At 37.7% G+C, this 17,906-nt stretch overlaps 1 protein-coding gene across 1 annotated transcript; it reads right to left on the bottom strand.

Moving 5' to 3' along the window:
• Positions 1 to 50: 50 nt before the first annotated feature.
• On the bottom strand, positions 51 to 16,965 carry nol10 (nucleolar protein 10). Its single transcript, XM_079457940.1, has 21 exons — positions 16,774 to 16,965; positions 16,278 to 16,323; positions 16,076 to 16,174; positions 15,903 to 15,980; positions 15,437 to 15,474; positions 14,930 to 15,066; positions 14,582 to 14,647; positions 14,279 to 14,339; positions 14,120 to 14,205; positions 10,756 to 10,834; positions 10,513 to 10,662; positions 10,363 to 10,429; positions 9,544 to 9,596; positions 9,022 to 9,148; positions 4,097 to 4,176; positions 3,905 to 4,003; positions 3,596 to 3,682; positions 3,339 to 3,506; positions 2,937 to 3,247; positions 2,307 to 2,409; positions 51 to 584 (listed from the first exon to the last, which is right to left on the bottom strand). The coding sequence occupies exons 1-21, from the start codon at positions 16,837 to 16,839 to the stop codon at positions 315 to 317; spliced, it is 2,271 nt and encodes a 756-aa protein (XP_079314066.1). The 5' UTR covers positions 16,840 to 16,965; the 3' UTR covers positions 51 to 314.
• Positions 16,966 to 17,906: the final 941 nt, after the last annotated feature.

Here is a 17,906-nt window from a genome sequence, read left to right as displayed (position 1 = left end):
TAGGATTCAGTTTGTAGTGTGAATGCCACAGATGAACCGGGAGCAGGAGTGGGTTAAAATGTTTTATAGTTCTTTACAAAACAAAAGCTCCTGTTTAGACTGCACTGCGTGTTGTTGTGGAAAAGAGGACGACGTTCGACACAGTCTGCAAATGTTAAAGCGAGACAATTCTTGCTCATGACGGCATCTGTAATAAAAATTACAGCCACATTACAGTCTCGTAAACATCCATGTGCATTAAACAAAGAAAACATGGCAGACACCCGTCCGACACATTTTGACGGCAGAATTAAAGTCTGTATGTCATTCCAATGTTAAAAGGGTCTTCTGCCTCGTCCGCCACCCCCCCTTCCTTGTCCGCCGCCCCCCCTTCCTTGTCCGCCGCCCCCCCTTCCTTGTCCGCCGCCCCCCCTTCCTCGTCCGCCGCCCCCCCTTCCTCGTCCGCCGCCCCCCCTTCCTCGTCCGCCGCCCCCCCTTCCTCTTCCTCCTCTGTCAGAATGAAGGTGACCTGCAGAGCGTCTGATCTTCCTCCTCTCCTCATGATGGTCCCGTTCAGCCTGCTGTTGGTGTCTCTGCTTCTCGGTCTGATAGAGATCAACAAAACAAGAATCATTCATTGAGTTCTTCACAAAGTCAAGAAATGTATGCATGCAACAACGTCTTCTTCCAGTTTATAAACTCAATTGGTGCCAGCTGAAATTGCTAGCAACTTTGTCGAGTGTTTTATATATTTTTATTTATTCTAAACGTGAAAATGATTCAATAGGTCATTCTAACTTTAGGAACAATGCAGATTTGAATGACTGAGCTTAATTTGTCATTCTTTAGAAAGAATGTATTGTCTTGTATTAAATACATGTGTGTTAGGCTTCTTAACAATGAATTGATGATCAATGAATCAAAAGTATTCATTTAAGGTTCGAGTTAAACATTCAGTAATCTGTATGTTTATGTACAGTTTCATTTATATTAAGTGGACTATGATACCCCATGTGCATTTTGTAGTATTAATAATTTATCAGTTATTTGTTAATGGTCATCGATTAACAGAACCCTCGAAAAAGTATTTCCCTGTGTATTGTAATGTAATAATATACCGTATTAAATTCCTACAGTTTTCTGTAATGCGGCTTAAATAATAGTTGGTCGAGGAAGTTTCAACCACATAAAAAAAAGTTTTCCAACACTGTCTTAGGAAAAAAAAGGAGTTTATTTAATTTATTTAAAATAAAATCGAATTTATTTAAACCTGACAAAGAGCTGGAACAAGAGTCCAAAGAAATCCAACATAAAGACACTGTCAGCTCTCTGCTCTATAAATACAGTAAAAGAGCCAAAGACAACAAGCACTTGTTCTCATGGGAATGTATCACGTCTGTTTACGCTAAAAACATTCAGGTCCACATACAAGAAGGGTTCAGAGTAAAACCAGTAAACAGATTTATTGTCTTCACGAATCTGAATCAGAGAAATGGAGCGGAGGACAGACACCGATTCTGAGAGTGACTCAGAAGAACCAGAGGATCAGTCTAAACCTGTTTGAGAACAATACACTGACCTCCATCAGACAGAGAGAGAGACATTTTACAGCATATGCTTGTATCATTTGTTATAATTTTGTATACTACATCCTTTTCTTTCTTAAATGGATAGTTTGCTTTCTTGGTTAATCTTTTTATATCCGTTTTATATATATAGAGATTTATGTCTTGTATTTTCACTACGTAGACGCTTCTTTTTTTATTTGCAAACACTATTTGCACTACTTGTACATAGCCTGCAGTTTTTGTTATGCCAATGTAACACACTTAAACTGAAGAGAGAGAGAGCGAGAGATTACAGGAGCGTATTGTGAAAGACATGAATGATGTCATGCACTTATATAACAGCTCTGTTCTTACAATTATAAAGTCCTGACAGACGAGTACATTGAAAAACACATCAACACATGCTTTAACAACATCTTAGAATATAGAAAGTGATTTATATAACAAATACATTCTATGTATTGTGTTTATTTTTGCATATTTCGAAGAAAAAAGTACCCGATTGATCATTTTTACTTTTTTTACGGAGTTTTGATTCTGAAGCATATCAATATGAACAATATAAATTTGTTTTCATTTGGATTTTTCCACGATATGGTTTCCATGAAGTTGCCCAATATCTGGTTTTAATTTAGGAGTAAAAGATTAGTGGTCAAGTCAGACCTCAAGCATGAATTTCAAAATATTGTTCTCAAATGGGTTAGTATGAGATGTGTTCACATGGTTTTTTTCAGTTGGGAAAATTTGTTCGTGTTTTACCTTTTTGAGGGTGAAGGTAAGCTGTTTACTTCCAACAGCTGTGTCATTGAGGTTTAACATGCCAGATTTCTCCTCTCGCTGCAGTCTCTCCTCCAGAGACGTCCTGCCAATGACAAACATCACAGTTACATTCAAGACTCATTTAATATTCAAATCACATTGAAAATACAGACCGGGAATGATGCGTATAAACTCATAAATCTAAAATATTGGACTGCTTTGCTTTGGACTAAATGCGTCACATGACTAAACACAACACGAATGTATCCTGAGAGCGTTTTGTTGACAAAAACGCCGTCTCAGTGTGGACGGACGGCAAAAATGGTTAGTGACACAAACTTTACTGACATGAAAAGCGGACATGTCATAGAAACATGTCATGACCTTCGTTAACGAGTCACATATTAAGCTAAAGAACCAAAGAGGAAGCTTGTGAAGACACGTGAAGCGGTCATGTTCTCTATATTTGGCAAACTGACCCTGAGTCAACATGTGTCGCCTGTCAATAAACCAGCCAACACTACACAAACCAATGGGTGTTGTAGAGATCATTCATATTCCTAAACCAGCTTAAAAGCGTTTATCAAGAAGACTCTAAACTATAAATTGAGTATAAAACAGTTCACGTACTTGAGCATCTTTTGTTTGCGGGTCACGTCGCCGAAGCTGCGGAACTCTTCTCCCGCTTTGATCTGATAAAACCGGGGTTGGTTCTGCAGCTCCTGCTGAGGGTTCCCGACTGGATCTGAGGTCACCAAGTTGGTGTTGCGGTCCTGTTGTCGACTTTCGTTCCTCTCTTTGATCCGGCGTACTCTCTCCTCCATCTTCAGAAGACGCCTCTGCTCCCTCACCTCCTCCACCCAACTCTTATCATCGTCATCAGAGCTTTCATCTTCCTCCGAGCTGCCGCGGCCCTCCATCTCCTCATCCGCGTCATCCTGCTGATGATACGAGTCAAGAGAAATCTTCATTTTTACTTTCGATCCCTAACTATTTTAATCCGATGAATTTGAAAGATCTCATGTTGTGTACCTCCTCCTCTCGCTGGATGAACTTGTTGAGTTTCTCTCTCCTCCTTTCACCCACTTTAGACACGATGGGGTTCAGCAGGCGGAACTCTTCGCTCTGTGCATCCACCTGGAAGTCTGGGTTCTCGAACATCACCTTGAACCGGTCGTCCGTCAGGAGGTTGACTGCGTCCTTGGGAAAAACGGACGATAGCAGAACGAGAGATTTAGAGATAAAGAAAGACCACACTGAAAGATACTGAAATAGAAAAGATCACTCACTTTGCCCTTTTTCTTCTTCTTCTTCGCACTGAGATCACGTTCCTCCATGAGCTTCAAGGCCAACTCTTTATTAACCTTGGGCAGCTTCTGTTGTGCACACAGATAAAAGAACAAGACAACAGAAAAACTCAAAGCCTTGAAGATAACGGACCATGAAAACTTGACAATCACATTTACTTGAACAAGACCAAGTGGATGTTTGAGCAATGAGGGCATTGCTAGCGACAAATATTAACAATTCAATTTGTGTATATTTGCTCATTTATAATGAATTATAAACAGGCAACTCCAAACCACACACAATGTTACCTTGAGCTGCACTCTCTGTGCTCTGGACTCATCAATCTTCTGTCGGATTCGGTCTTTCCGGTACTCGTCATATTCAAAGGGGTTCGCCATGTTCTTCACCTATGGCAAAAGTCAAATATGTTTTTACCAATAACAATGACATCAGGTAAAATGCATGAGGGTTTTCACACAAATACCATCATTCGGAAGTACCTTGTGATAGAGTCTGATGTCCATGAAGAAGCCGTGCATGTAAGCCCTGAGGAGAGCGGAGCCGATCAGATGAGTCAGACCTGAGATGAAAACAAAATATATATAGATCTATATCTTAAAGGTCCTATTCTATAGTATGCAAAGAAAATATTATTTGCGATTATATTCATTACAGACGTATAAACCAAAAATATCCTTGCATTAGGGGTGGGCGGAATGACCATAATCGATTTCACGGAATTAGTCATTTTATTTCATGGTAACTATATATTTCACTGTAACAATCATTATATTACATATAATTTTTAGCATTATTTATAATGCATTTTGCATTTTTCTTCTTTACCGTGCAGCCCTAGTAAAAAGGATGTAAACTCTTTGAAATGAGTAAAGTAGACATCTACACATGAATGCATCTGCACTTGATAGTTTCTTGTCAATTTTGCAGTCCCACCGCAGCACACATTTACAGTACATATGCTAACTATCCATTAGGGCTGAACGATACATCGAATTTTCATCGTCATCGAGATCGCGCGATAAACTTTGCAACAGACAGCCTGACACGATGAATAAGGAAAAAACGTTTATTACATGCCCCAAGCGCATGTAATAAACGTTTGACCTATCACGTTTAGCCCTGAAGACATGGTTGGCGCGTTCATACGATTTGGCCAATCAGGTGAAGCCCCAGGAAGTGTCAGCTACGCTCTGACGAAGACCTTGTGGTGAAAAAGAACAGCACTTCAGCTGTATGGAATTATTTTGTATTTAACAAAGATAACGCGTGACAAACAAAGGTACTGTGTAAAACATGCCCAAACATGTCAACGTACAAAACGTTGTGAAATAAATCAATGCAAGTATCTCTAGTGTGGTTTCATTCAAAGCAACTTACATTTACATTTAAAGAGATCTTTAAGTGCCACAACCGTTCCCAACCCCTGTCGTGGACCAGAAACCACGCAGGGACATTAAATGAACTTTCACACCTTGGTCAACACATGGACACTGACTGAAGAGATAAAACCAAACAACAACAAATTATTTCCTTAATCTGTAACTAAACACTGATAAATATTCTTGCTAAACACTTCGTCACTCCTCTTCTCTGTATATTTATGCCTTTTGTATGTTATTAAGTATAAATAAATAAAATGGTAAGATTCTCTATATAAAGCATTTTAGGACTTAAACTCAACTGACTCCATTGAGTCCGGAGGAGCTACTTCACCATGGACTTTAAACATCTCAAGACACTTCTAGAATCATTAATCCCCGAACACAGAGGATGCCTACTCGACGAAACCAGAGAAATCTCACAACTCTTGAATTCATATTCTTGACTGCTCCCTCTGCCATGCATAAGGTGTTGGAAATGTCCAATTGGGAAATTCTACTGTGCTGAATAGTGGGATTATAACACCTAGTCGTATAAAGCGAACCTGAAGCACTACAGATAAACCACACGTTATCTACAACACAACCGCTCCAGACACCAGTTGAATGACATGACAAACCCTGGTGTGAACAAACTTTAAGCCAATGAGAAACACAAACATGAGGCAGATCATTTGAGAACGATCAGAAGAGAGTTCATTAGATATCTCTCTCCAGGCTGACGGTTATATAATCATGTATTCTAACCCTCTGCGTCACATGATGGGCTTTCGTCTGATGCCAACATTCCTGAGCTGCTTCCTTTCATCTTTACCACTTTCTGCCCACTGGACCGGATCTTGACATAAAGTCTGTCCTGTATAGCAGACCTTCCGTCTGACAGCACTCGGGGAGACTGGGAGGATGTTCAGATCCATGCTTTAAGAACGTTTTGCTAACATGAAAACGATATTTTTTAATGTCGACTAATAAAATGCTTTTAGAACAAGACAAACACTATTTTAAACATTTCTGGAATTGAAAAGAACTTTCAGAGACCATGAGCTCAGTTGTGGTTTACTGTACACAGTAACTCCAGAGCACTTCCGGTGAAATGGATGTGACATTTTCCGTCAAAACTTGAAATATAAATTCTCAAACAACAAATTCATTACCAATATATCCACCTTTTCATCATTTGCACGTAATTACCCATTATGCCTAGCGTATGCGCTTGGGGACTTCCAATTATAAATAAACTATAAATAAAAGGTATTGTGTCACTTCATATTTACAGTGTAGCCTTGTGCTAGCTTTGCTTCTTAAGCCTTTAAGCTTTATTTGTTCATGGGAAACAAAACATATTGTGTTATTGACTAGCTTACGCTTCTAGCTGAAAAAGGGTAGGGAGAGGGTGCCTTTTAGCCTTTCTACTGTTTACCTGTTTTCGGCTAGGGAGAAAGTCAAATTGTTCACTGCTTGATCTCATTAGTTAGGCATTACAAAGTTAGCTTCAAAGCTTTTAAATGGACTTTATAATACTTTTATGTCATTTAAAACATGTCAAAGAGCAGTGTCTAAATTATTCCACAGGGGCCGCATGGGCATGAGTTTTTAACCTAGACCGAAGCTGGACAACGACATCTACTGGGATGATGACATTAAACTTCATCCAGCAGGCACATTTGATACATCGTCGTCTGCATGTAGACGACCAAGAGCTTTACATTTATAAAAACACTTTGCGCAGCGAATTGGACGAATTCTTTGCCATAACCATCAACGGTTCACATTTCTAAAGCCAGTGTTCTTAACAGGGGAGCCACAATCCAACGGGAAGATGTTCATACCCACACCAGATATAAATAAACCTGATCACATCTTTTCTAAAATAACGCAGTATTGGAGACATGTGGATGCTTCAGTGTGACTTCTTCTGGTATGTCATGTAGCGCTACAGCTGCTGTGTTGTTGAACGGCCTTTATTTATAGAGCTACAATGCTGACTTGGCCAAACATACACCTAAATACATACATTACATACAAAATACTTTAAAATAGTGTCTATTTTCTGTGTCATCCAATGTGAATACATTTGTTTGAATACTGTAATATTAAACTAAATAATAAATAAATAATTATGTCACTTAAATAACAGAGTGCAGAATTCAGAAGTCAGAACGAAGTTCGAGCCGTCTTTAAATGTTATTTACTTTACCCTCTTGTTGTGTCACATGGTCACACCCTCTGACATGGTAACGAATACAAAAAAAGGAAGTGCGGAGCATCAAAAAGGAAGTTACCTGGGTAATGGCGGCCTCCATGGAGACATCAAGAAAAAGGTGGACTAAAGATCTATTACCATTTTATTTCACAAACCCCTGGTGATAGATTCCAGCCATCAGAAAAATCTGACAATGCACTAGCTTTCCATTAAAAAGACGAGTCATGGATGTGACAAAACATATAGCTATATTTTCTTTTTCAGGTGACCATTTATGAGGAATATGGAGCGTTATGGATGTGACGATTCAATTTACCTGACTATGGAAAACTTTAAGAGCGTATTAAAACCCCCAAATATTGACATCTTTTACTATGGTACAGATGGTTGACATCTGCATGAAACTGCCCTCCAGTTAATGTACACATCTTCTGGAATGTTCTCATAGTAAATAACTGGAAACCAGACTCACCCAGACATTCCTTTCATATCATATGAACGCCTCGATATAACCTGTCATAACGCGTTATAACACCATCACCACAGGATTGTACTTTTATTGAACGCTGCACTGGTGCTACAGAGGTTTAAAGTTTTGTAGCACAGGCCAAACAGATGAAGCACAAGTATAAAACATATGTTATATTAGAAAAGTATTAAATTAAAATATTCAAATTAAAATAGTATTAAACATTAAAATATTTATGTGTAGTTCATCACATATAGGCAGGAAAAGGACGAAGGACATTAATGTTACAGTTGGGTAAATTAGGGCCATTTAATGTAGTTCTGTGTTTTCCCTTCTTTTACTATACATTAATTATACATTTGTCCACATACTGTAGTATACTATATTATTTTCTATAGTAAAAATCCTCCTTTATCAGATACAAAGGCATTTTTATGCATTTATATATTATTTGACATATATATTAAATATTAAGTAAATATAAGTGTACTCTATTGTGTTACAATATTTACTATAATTGATCAACACAGTGTTTTAATCCGAATGTTGTCGTTCTCCAGTATTTTTGTTTTGACATGTCGTCGCAAAGAGTGTGAGGTTGACGATATCTTTTCTCTTACAGTGAAATGCTTACAAAGTAAACACACAGATCAGCTCGGGAGGAGGAGTTCATACAGTGAGACGCAGAGAAATGCACGAGCGTCACACGTGTGTAGTAAACTGTGCAGCTTATTCACGCAAAACAAACATGTGACACATTTAAAGAGCCTGATAGCGCCTTCGCCATTCATTCAGTTTCCATATCGCTGAAATCCCAGGGCTCTTGAAACGCAAAAAAATGAAAATAGCGGTACACCCTTGATTTACATCACAAACACCTCACACAAACAAGCGGCTCTGTCTAAAACTGTATCGCACGCGTACTACACTTGTACATTTATTCTTATCACAGACCGTTTTGTTCGTAGCATGTGCGACATATGTGGCACTTACAGATCTGCACCTGCCGATCACAACTCTAATGTGTTTTCAGAAGAACAGTTGATCATTGACTAGTCAAACTTGTCCTTCGTTATTTTCTCACTTGCTTTGAAAACAAAAGCTCTACAACACATTTCTACATACTTCCAAATCATAACTCGCAGCCCTGTCAGTTGCTTTGAAAAGTACGACGTACCATATATTTAGTTGTAAACAATATCTGAAATGACTTCATTTTGAGAAAGACCTCATTTCAGTCCGATATCAAAAACACGACGCTCAAAGGTAACGTATGTAGAACCAAACCGATAGGTTGGGTTACAAACGAAATTCTGAGGAAGCAGCTTTGGTGCCGTGAAGGGAAAGTCTTACCCAGGTTCTCCAGGTCCTTTCGGGTGACGAACTTATAGTCGTCATAGATGGTGCTTTCTGGGTTCTCCTCCAGCTCTTCTGTGAGGTTATCTAAGAACGAGCACCAGCGTGGAGCCGGACCGAGAGCCTGAACAACAACAAAGAGTCTCAAACCTCACAGAAATTTTGGCATTGGTATTAACATTATAAAAAGAAACCGGCTCCTTTTTTCAGTCACGTACAGTACTTCTGCAAGTATACATCATAACATGCTAGTATTTGTTGCACTGCCTTTACAGTGATGGGTAAAAAAACACTGTGTGCAGGACATATCAATTTTAGTAGAACTCTGTTCCAAATCAATTATTCAATAGAAACTGAAAAGATGCTTCTGTGTTAGCTAAACATCATGAAGGGAGTCTTCACTGTTTCAACTGACTACTGTGCACAACAAGTACTCAGAAAAAAAGAGGAAGGTATAACTGACTGAAGGTGTGCAGAAACACAATGACTCATGATCATAAAACACAATGTGTCACTTACAGGAATGTAAAAGGTGTTCATTTTGGGATCTTCGTTGGCAGTGAACAGCATACCTGCATAATTATGTTGGAGAACAATAATCAGAAGAATAAACACAATTGAGAGGTCAAGAAACCTGTAGAACCGAGTTAACACCCGGTCGCATGTCAACACACTCCTCATGATCACATAAAGCTCGAAACATTACAGTCATTATAGTGTGATGATAAATTAAGCTTGCTAGGGATGAAAAACTATTATAATATGGGACGATTCAAGTCGGTTGAGGTGTTAAATGAAGCGCAATACATGTTTTAAACAGCAGGGGGAGCTTAGTTTACGGCAGTAAGGAAAAGCACAGACAAGGTTTGTTAACATTAAAGAAACTTTGGTATTGTTCATTTTTTATTTGATTTGGAATTTGGTTTTAAATTGCGATTTCGTTTCGTTATTTGACAAAGTCAATATTTATTTTACAAAGAAAGGTAAAAAATACCAAAAGGACATTTGTGTATTGTGTATTGCCGTATTGTGAGAAAAAATTATTTTATAAACAACTTTACAAGTATACAGTAAAATAAAAAGCGTCATTGTTTGAAGTGCTCATAATAATATAAGTATTCATATTAAACTCTTATTATCAATATTGTGTTAATACTACTACTGGAAATAAGCCTGCGCCATTATCTGGTTAACAAGTGATACACGTTTAATAAAGTACAAAAGTAATAAAGCACAAAAAACATATTAAATAGATAATGTGATAATCTTGTTATTCTGAATTCTTTTGTTCGCAATGATCTGCTCTTTTTGTATTCTGTAGACATGTGTGTTACTAACCAGAAGAAGGGTAGACACACACATCATTGATGTTGGCCTGAGGTTCGATAGATGAAAACATTTTCCCCTGAAATGAGACACGTTACAACATGTTAAACGACAGCATGTAAAGTACATCAACAAAACTAAGAGCTGACATGCTGGTCTTACATTGTCTTTGTTCCACATCTTGATTATTTTGGAGTCTGCGGATATGACCAAATCCAGCGGGTTGTGGAAGTTAAGGGCTTTGATGGGCAGACCGTAGTAATGATCTTTAACCTGCAGCGGTTGTGAGGAACGCAGGTCGTAGAGAAGAACCTGACAACACAGAACGAGACAGATTATTCACCATACTGTCAGCAAAGTTTGGCTTAACATTTAATATGAAGGCTAGGCTGGTAAAGTTACAACCTGTCCGGTGCTGGTGCCCACCGCCATACCCAGAGAAGCATCAAACTTCAGAGCACTGATCGACGGCAGGCCTTGAACTCTAAAACGGAGGAAACAAGTGACCGTTGATCATTTAACATCTGAACGAGTGATGTGACAGGCAGATATTACCACTGTGTCTACACCGGACGCGGCGCAACCCAACACATTAGAACCAATTATAATTGTACATTTTGTTCACACTGGATGTGGTTTGCCGTGACACGACAATCCCATTAGAACAAGCCGTGTGTTGTGTCCAGTGTAGACACGGTGTAACAAAATACATATGTGTGAAAAAACACTAACTAAAATTAAATAAAAACAAGACATTATGAGGAAAAAAAACGTACTTTTCACTACACACCCTATAAATAGAGCAGACTATGGACAGGTAACCGTATGAGCCCAGAATATAAATGAAACGAGCAAAGTTTCATGTTAAGAGTTTTTCACATTAATTATTATAGAATGTCTTGTAACACACTTTGTAAAGGAGTGAACCAGCATCTGTTTGTTCGCTTCACTTGAGGCAAACTATCAATAAAAGGTATTGTGTCACTTAATATTTACAGCGTAGCCTTGTGCTAGCTTTGCTTGTAAAGCCTTTAAGCTTTATTTGTTAATGGGAAACAAAACATATTGTGTTATTGACTAGCTTACGCTTCTAGCTGAAAAAGGGTAGGGAGAGGGTGCCTTTTAGCCTTTCTACTGTTTTCCTGTTTTTGGCTAGGGAGAAAGTCAAATTGTTAGCCAATCCAAAAACTCCCTCTTGCTCCTTTGAAGCCCATTCCGGTCATGTGGAGTGGCCGTTTCTGAACTGTGTAGGTCCTTTGCCCTAAGTGAAAGTCAGGTCTACATTCTGACTGTAGAGTGTTTTGGTCGAACGCATTTCCACAAAGCAATACCCTTGCGCTCTGGAAGCACACATAATTGTTTTTAAACCGCTTGAAAAGTTTTGTATTGTCTTTGGACTGCAAAAAGTCACATAAACTGATCAGGGTACACATTTGACATCAATATTGAGGACTGACACAGTCCTTGCTTTTTGAATCTGAAATGCTCCAGCCACACGTCAAAGACTTCTGCATTTGGTACTGGGTGATGTACCAAAACTGCGAGGCACATCTGGACGACGCTGTCTATACGAAGTCATGGGATTATCTTACAACAGGACTAGGCCTTAGTTACATTAGGATATTTAAGTCGTTTTTAAAGACATACTTTACAACGAAACATTACTGGTGTTCATCTCAAAATATATCAGTGTAATTGTTTTGTTTCAAGAAGCGATAGGGCAACGGTGTTTTTTTATCGTTATTAATCACATGACTTTTCTGTGATTCATCGCACTGTCAAGCGTAAAATTCAATAATGAATTCAAAAGTAGCGTAATGTGCACTTTTGTTATAAATGTACTGCTATATGAACAAAAGTGCAATATGATTTGGTTTGCAAACACTTTAAACAAGTAATGTGCTTTGTAATGTAACCGTATTTCCTTTACATAGTAGGATTAACAATTTTAATTAAAAATATTTCTTGTAAATCCGTTATCAAATTTAATATAAAATCAAAACTATCTGCCTCTCCCAGGACAGTTACGTCCTGTCTAGTTTGAGACAGAAAAACTAAGTTATAAAGATTATAGATTTTTTGCTTATACATAAACTCTTTCAACACAAAGTGTCAGGTGTACTGTATTCAAAGTGTATTTTTAACACATTACAACAAAGAAAAAAGTAGCATTCAAGAATTTAGTTATCTTAACAATTCAAAAATTAGTCCTTTGTTGTATCATAAACATTATAAACTGAGATCTTTATGACGGTGCTGCCCCTTTAAGAGCTCTCTATACAGATATACTGGTCTAATATATGTGACACATCCGTTTTATTTCCCAGCTTGTGTGAAAGTGAAAAAATTCAGCTGTGTTTGTCTGTTCACTGCCTTTGGGTGATGAATGTTATATTAATGTTGGATATAACGGTGGGTTTGGAGGTCGTTTGAAACTGATAGACAGCTTTAAACGATCCCGGACATGATCCGAACAGTGAAACGATCTTGTTGGCAATGTGTGCGCACATGCTTTAGTTCCGCCCCCCACACGCGTCACGTGTTTTTGGAAATAATCGTACAGCTGTATCGGTCTTCTATAAATGTGAACAAACTAAAGACTCTACGGATATTTGAAGGGTGCGATACTATTCTGTAAGAACTCAAGATTAACATGAGATATACAGAAACTGTCGGAGTTATGGCCAATAAAATAATACTTAAACTGTGTTAATCTGCAATAACATGTTAACTTTCACCGCCCTTATTTTAAAATAAGCCAGTGCGAGCTGTTTTCGATCAAGACACCGCTTACATTGAAGTAAGTCTGAGACTAGGCTTAAGCCCTGTCCGGGAAACCAACCCAAAGATGAAACTGAGACTTGCTTCACTGACCATCTTTCTAAATGTGAGGTTAGCAAGGCCACAGTAACCTACCCAAGCAAAGGTAGGAAATGGTTGAGTGAAAGCTGTTGAAGATAAGGTGAAAGCGTTTCTTAAGATCCCTAAACCCAATAACAAGTGTGAACCTTGCAGATTCTTAGGAATGTATTTCTTCCATGAGCTGAAACTAGTTCAGTGAAACTCTATTATTCACAGGATACAAAGAAAAACATTCACGATGAGGAACATTTCTCCACAGGCTCAGACTGAAAACTGTGTTTTTGTGCTTAAGTGAAAACTCTTGCTGATGACTTCTAGAAAGGAAGAAGTCCTCATGTGTAAACAAGTGAACGAGCAATTGTTCATTTGTGAAGTTTGCTCTGCCTTTAAGCCTTCATTGTGAATAAATAAATGATATTGTGTTTATTTTAAGCCTTGTACCAGCTTTGTTATTTCCATCTTTAAGCTTTACTTGCAGGCAACTAAAAGGTGTTATGTCATTTATTATATACAATTGCAATGGTACGTCACTACAAAGACAAGTCCCTTTAATGCAAAGACATCATTCATGAAATCTAAATAAAACGATTTCCTCTTAGCTTTTCCCCGCCTGTGCTGGCATGCTGGTGCACAGCAACTGTACACCATGTTGAAATAGTAATGTCTAAACAGTCTGCTTTAATATTATTGTCTGACCACTGTCGATATCAATACTACAGCCTCTCTAGCGCTCTCCTGTATGCCTGCCAAAATGGCGGAGTTTAGATTACGTGACGTCAACCTCTAGAACTCTATTGCACCCAATTTTAATTCCAGCATAGAGTCGCCTTAGCACTGCAACGAAGATATTTCATAGCAACCCTACATTGACAGACTGCTTTGGGACAAATAAGGTCACATGACTTACTCTGTCCCGTCAGTAACGCTGCTGAGGGCGCAGTCCAATACAGCCACCCTATTCCTGACGCGAGGATCCCAGCATTCCACTCGGCCCTTCACAAACATAACACACTCATTAACTAAAATACCATCAATGTGAGTCGCATGTTACACAGAATAAACCTACCTCCACTGTGCCCGCAGCGAACAGATGATGAACAGGGTTGACGTCGCACACGTTCAGTTCTCTGTAAAGACATGACAGCTTCACATAAATTCTCATTCATCTCAAATCCTCATCTGTTTGGTGAAACAATCAGTTTAAACAAAGGTATTAAAAGTATTTAAAAAAAAATGTAACTTTAAGGATAGCTTAAATTATATTTTATTTAGATTTCTTTCAAACTATTAAAAGGGATGTTACTGATGATGTGGCACAGAAGCATTATCAGGGCAGTAGTCTGTCGCCCTCTGATGGCCAGATACTTACGCTGCATTTGTCTGTAGAGAATTGAGGAACCTGCCCTGCTCAAGGTTCAGCCGGAAGATCTCGGAGCTAGAAAAACAAAATGATTTCATTACATTTTACTTTATACTGTTTTAAAACCATCTTAGAATGAGACTTCAAGAAGCTGTTTGATAAAATGACAAAATATTTATTTAGGATATTTGTCATCATTACATTTGTGTAATTTCATGAGTTCACTATTTTTTTTAAATGTGGAAAACATATTTATTAAAAATGAGTAACTGACTGTAAACTTTTTAACAATGGTTGTAAACATGAATTGGATTGAGCTGATAGACAGAATAATCAATTTCCAGAGTTGAATCTTACCTGGCACCTACAAAGTAGAGGTCACAGGAAGGGTAATGATAAGAGAAATCCCTTCCAAATTTCGGGATGCGAGTCTTATAGTAATGACCGTGTTGAGAGTGAAATGCCACATAGCGGTCTATATGCAGAAACACCAGCTGGATGCAAACAAAGACACATTTACACATATGATGTTTCCCCATAAAATATCACATCTATTTTTCAGAAATCAAACTTTACTTTATAAAACTAAAACACACATTTGAGACCCAGTCTGAAAAGTCTCCAAAGGAAACTATGAGATACAGGCATCAGTTTGATTTCAATCACTAAATTCACCCTGATATCAATCTATGGCACTCAGACCTTACTCGGTCAATATTAAAGATATCAAAGCTGTCACAGAATGTTGTTTACAATATGTAAGCTGATTTTATATAGAAAACAGAAAATTACTTTTACTGGGATTTCACACACTGGGTAGGTCACATGTAGACAAACAGACACAGAAACAGGTTAGACAGTTACCTTTGAGTAATCATCTGATATAATATCAAACGTCACCACTGTAGGAAAAATAAAACATCAGGTGAGCATCATTACATCATCATGCACCTGTCGGAGTCATCACACATTTTATCATTTGTAAATAGACGCTCGTAAATGAGAGATTGAACTGTTGCGTGTGGCCATTCTGATGAAATATTAACCAGTGAAGTCAGACACTGAGAACATCAGACGCCATCACACAGCAACAACCTAAAGAAGAAACCCTAAACATCACGTTTACACGTTTTTTAACAAACTACCCTACAAAATCTCATATATATACATATATGTATATATAAAATATTAGAAATATATAATTGTCTTGTAAAAACCTCGTTTTATTGTTACTTTTCTATGACTTTTTATTGAGATTCATGAACGCTGTCTTGTAGGCAAAGAACTGTATGTATGAAATGCATGAGTATTTAATAAATATAACACCTACCATCAGAGTCCAGGCATCGCTCAAATTTCTGGGATAACTGATACGTGTCAAAACAGCGAACTCTAGGCTTGTATGTGCCTGAAAGGATTATCAACAAACATATGTTATTTTTTTTAATTACAAGCGGTTTAATTTCTCTGTTTTTTTTCTTTCATCAAGGTATAGATGCCTACCTGCAGCAATAATGTACTGGCCATCACGAGACACTTTGATGGATGTGCAGAGAGTCGGCATCTCAAAATCCTGGATCAGCTCTATCCTCCTGAGGATATCTAATCAAGAAACAGCCACATGTATTTTGAATACTCTTCAGGAGAGAGTGCATTTTACATGCAAGTTATTATTGTATGTAATGTAAACATTATAGGGCCTTACCGACATCTTTGTTCTGTAAAACTCTCTTCTTCCGATCAGACAACCACTGAAATTAAGATATAATAAATAATCTGACACTACAGTTAAACACCATTGGCCACAATACTTCATTACCACTTTAAAGCATAATCCATAGTATAAATACAGCCAAAGCATATACATATAACCCTTATGGAAATTCTCATTGGAATTAGTATGATGTAGTAACAATGTGTTTTTTGTCAGATTACCATTTGCATAATTTTAAAATTAAGGGTGAAACTAAGGTGCCTGTAAAACAACAGTGATTATGGTTTTACTACAAATTTACAGTCACACTACAATTACTCGTAGGGCATCATTACAAAAAGATCATCACATTCTAAAGCTGTCATCTAAACGTGTGTAATGCTACACATAAGTAAGTCTGGTCCTGTAAAATAAGAAAGTTTTGCACTAAAAGTTTCATTGTAACATGTCATGCGGATTATTTACTGAAGTTTGAAAGGTGTGTTACCTCCGGAAGAGATTTGCCATGACTCAGATTATATATCTTCACATTATTTACACTGGACACCTGCATGGCTGAAGTCGTCGAACACAACACATAAATCTGATTTAATAAATAATGATGCAAACAGCCAGCATGTACATCAGGCACCAGAGCTGATCAGACCCATGTGGTTACCACAAGTCCACAACAGGAAGTGAGGTGGTCCGTGCTCGTGCGGAAACACAAGGCCCGGAACAATAGTTCCTAGCGCTCACCTAAATATATATTTACACAAAACATTACATTAGGCTCTGATTTCTGCATATGACTTTATATAATCCACTTAACACATCGGCCAAAACTCTTTCGGGAAAATATAAAGTTTTGAAATGCCGTCGCAGTATAACATGGGTAAGTTGTCACAACGGCAGTTTTAAAGGGCCAGTTCACCAACAAATAAAAGTGATGTCACCGTTATGCGATTAAAAACATGTATATGAATGTGGAGCACAAAAGAAAATATTTTAAGAAATGTTTAAGTGGTTTTGTGTCCATACAATGGAAGTCAAAGGGGTCCAATGTTGTTTAGTGATATATTCAAAATATCTTGTGTGTGTGTGTGTGTGTGTGTGTGTGTGTGTGTGTGTGTGCGTGTTAGCATAAGAAATAAAGCCATACAGGTTTGGAATGACATGAGGGTTAGTAAATAATGGAAGAATTTTAATTTTGGCCGAATTACCCATGTTTAATAGCAAAAATGTTAAAAGTTAAAATTGTAAATGACGTGTTGTCTTTGAAATAATAAATACAAAAATAAGATAAAAATGTAAAACCTTTAGTTAATTGGTAAATTTTCGAAAGATAATGAAAATGTAAAAAGTGTTCATTTATTATCAGGAAGATTTGTAATAATGCTATTCTGTATTGATACACTATCATCTATAATTTACCTGTTTTCATTTTTCCCAATTTAACTAAATTGATTCTTACATATGTTACTGAGATATATACGCGTGTTTTATCATATCTAACACCCTTTTAAATGGGAGATTTTAAAGAAATGTAACGTGCATGGGATCACCATATGCAATGTGAGAAGAGCGAGTGGCTCTCGGTATGGCAACGACAGCACACAACACCTATTCACACACGAGATC

Source organism: Barbatula barbatula (assembly GCF_947034865.1).
Source record: "Barbatula barbatula genome assembly, chromosome: 6".
In the NCBI taxonomy this organism is placed as follows: Eukaryota; Metazoa; Chordata; class Actinopteri; order Cypriniformes; family Nemacheilidae; genus Barbatula; species Barbatula barbatula.
Note: the sequence above shows the minus strand (reverse complement) of the source record. Positions and strands in the feature narration are given on the sequence as shown.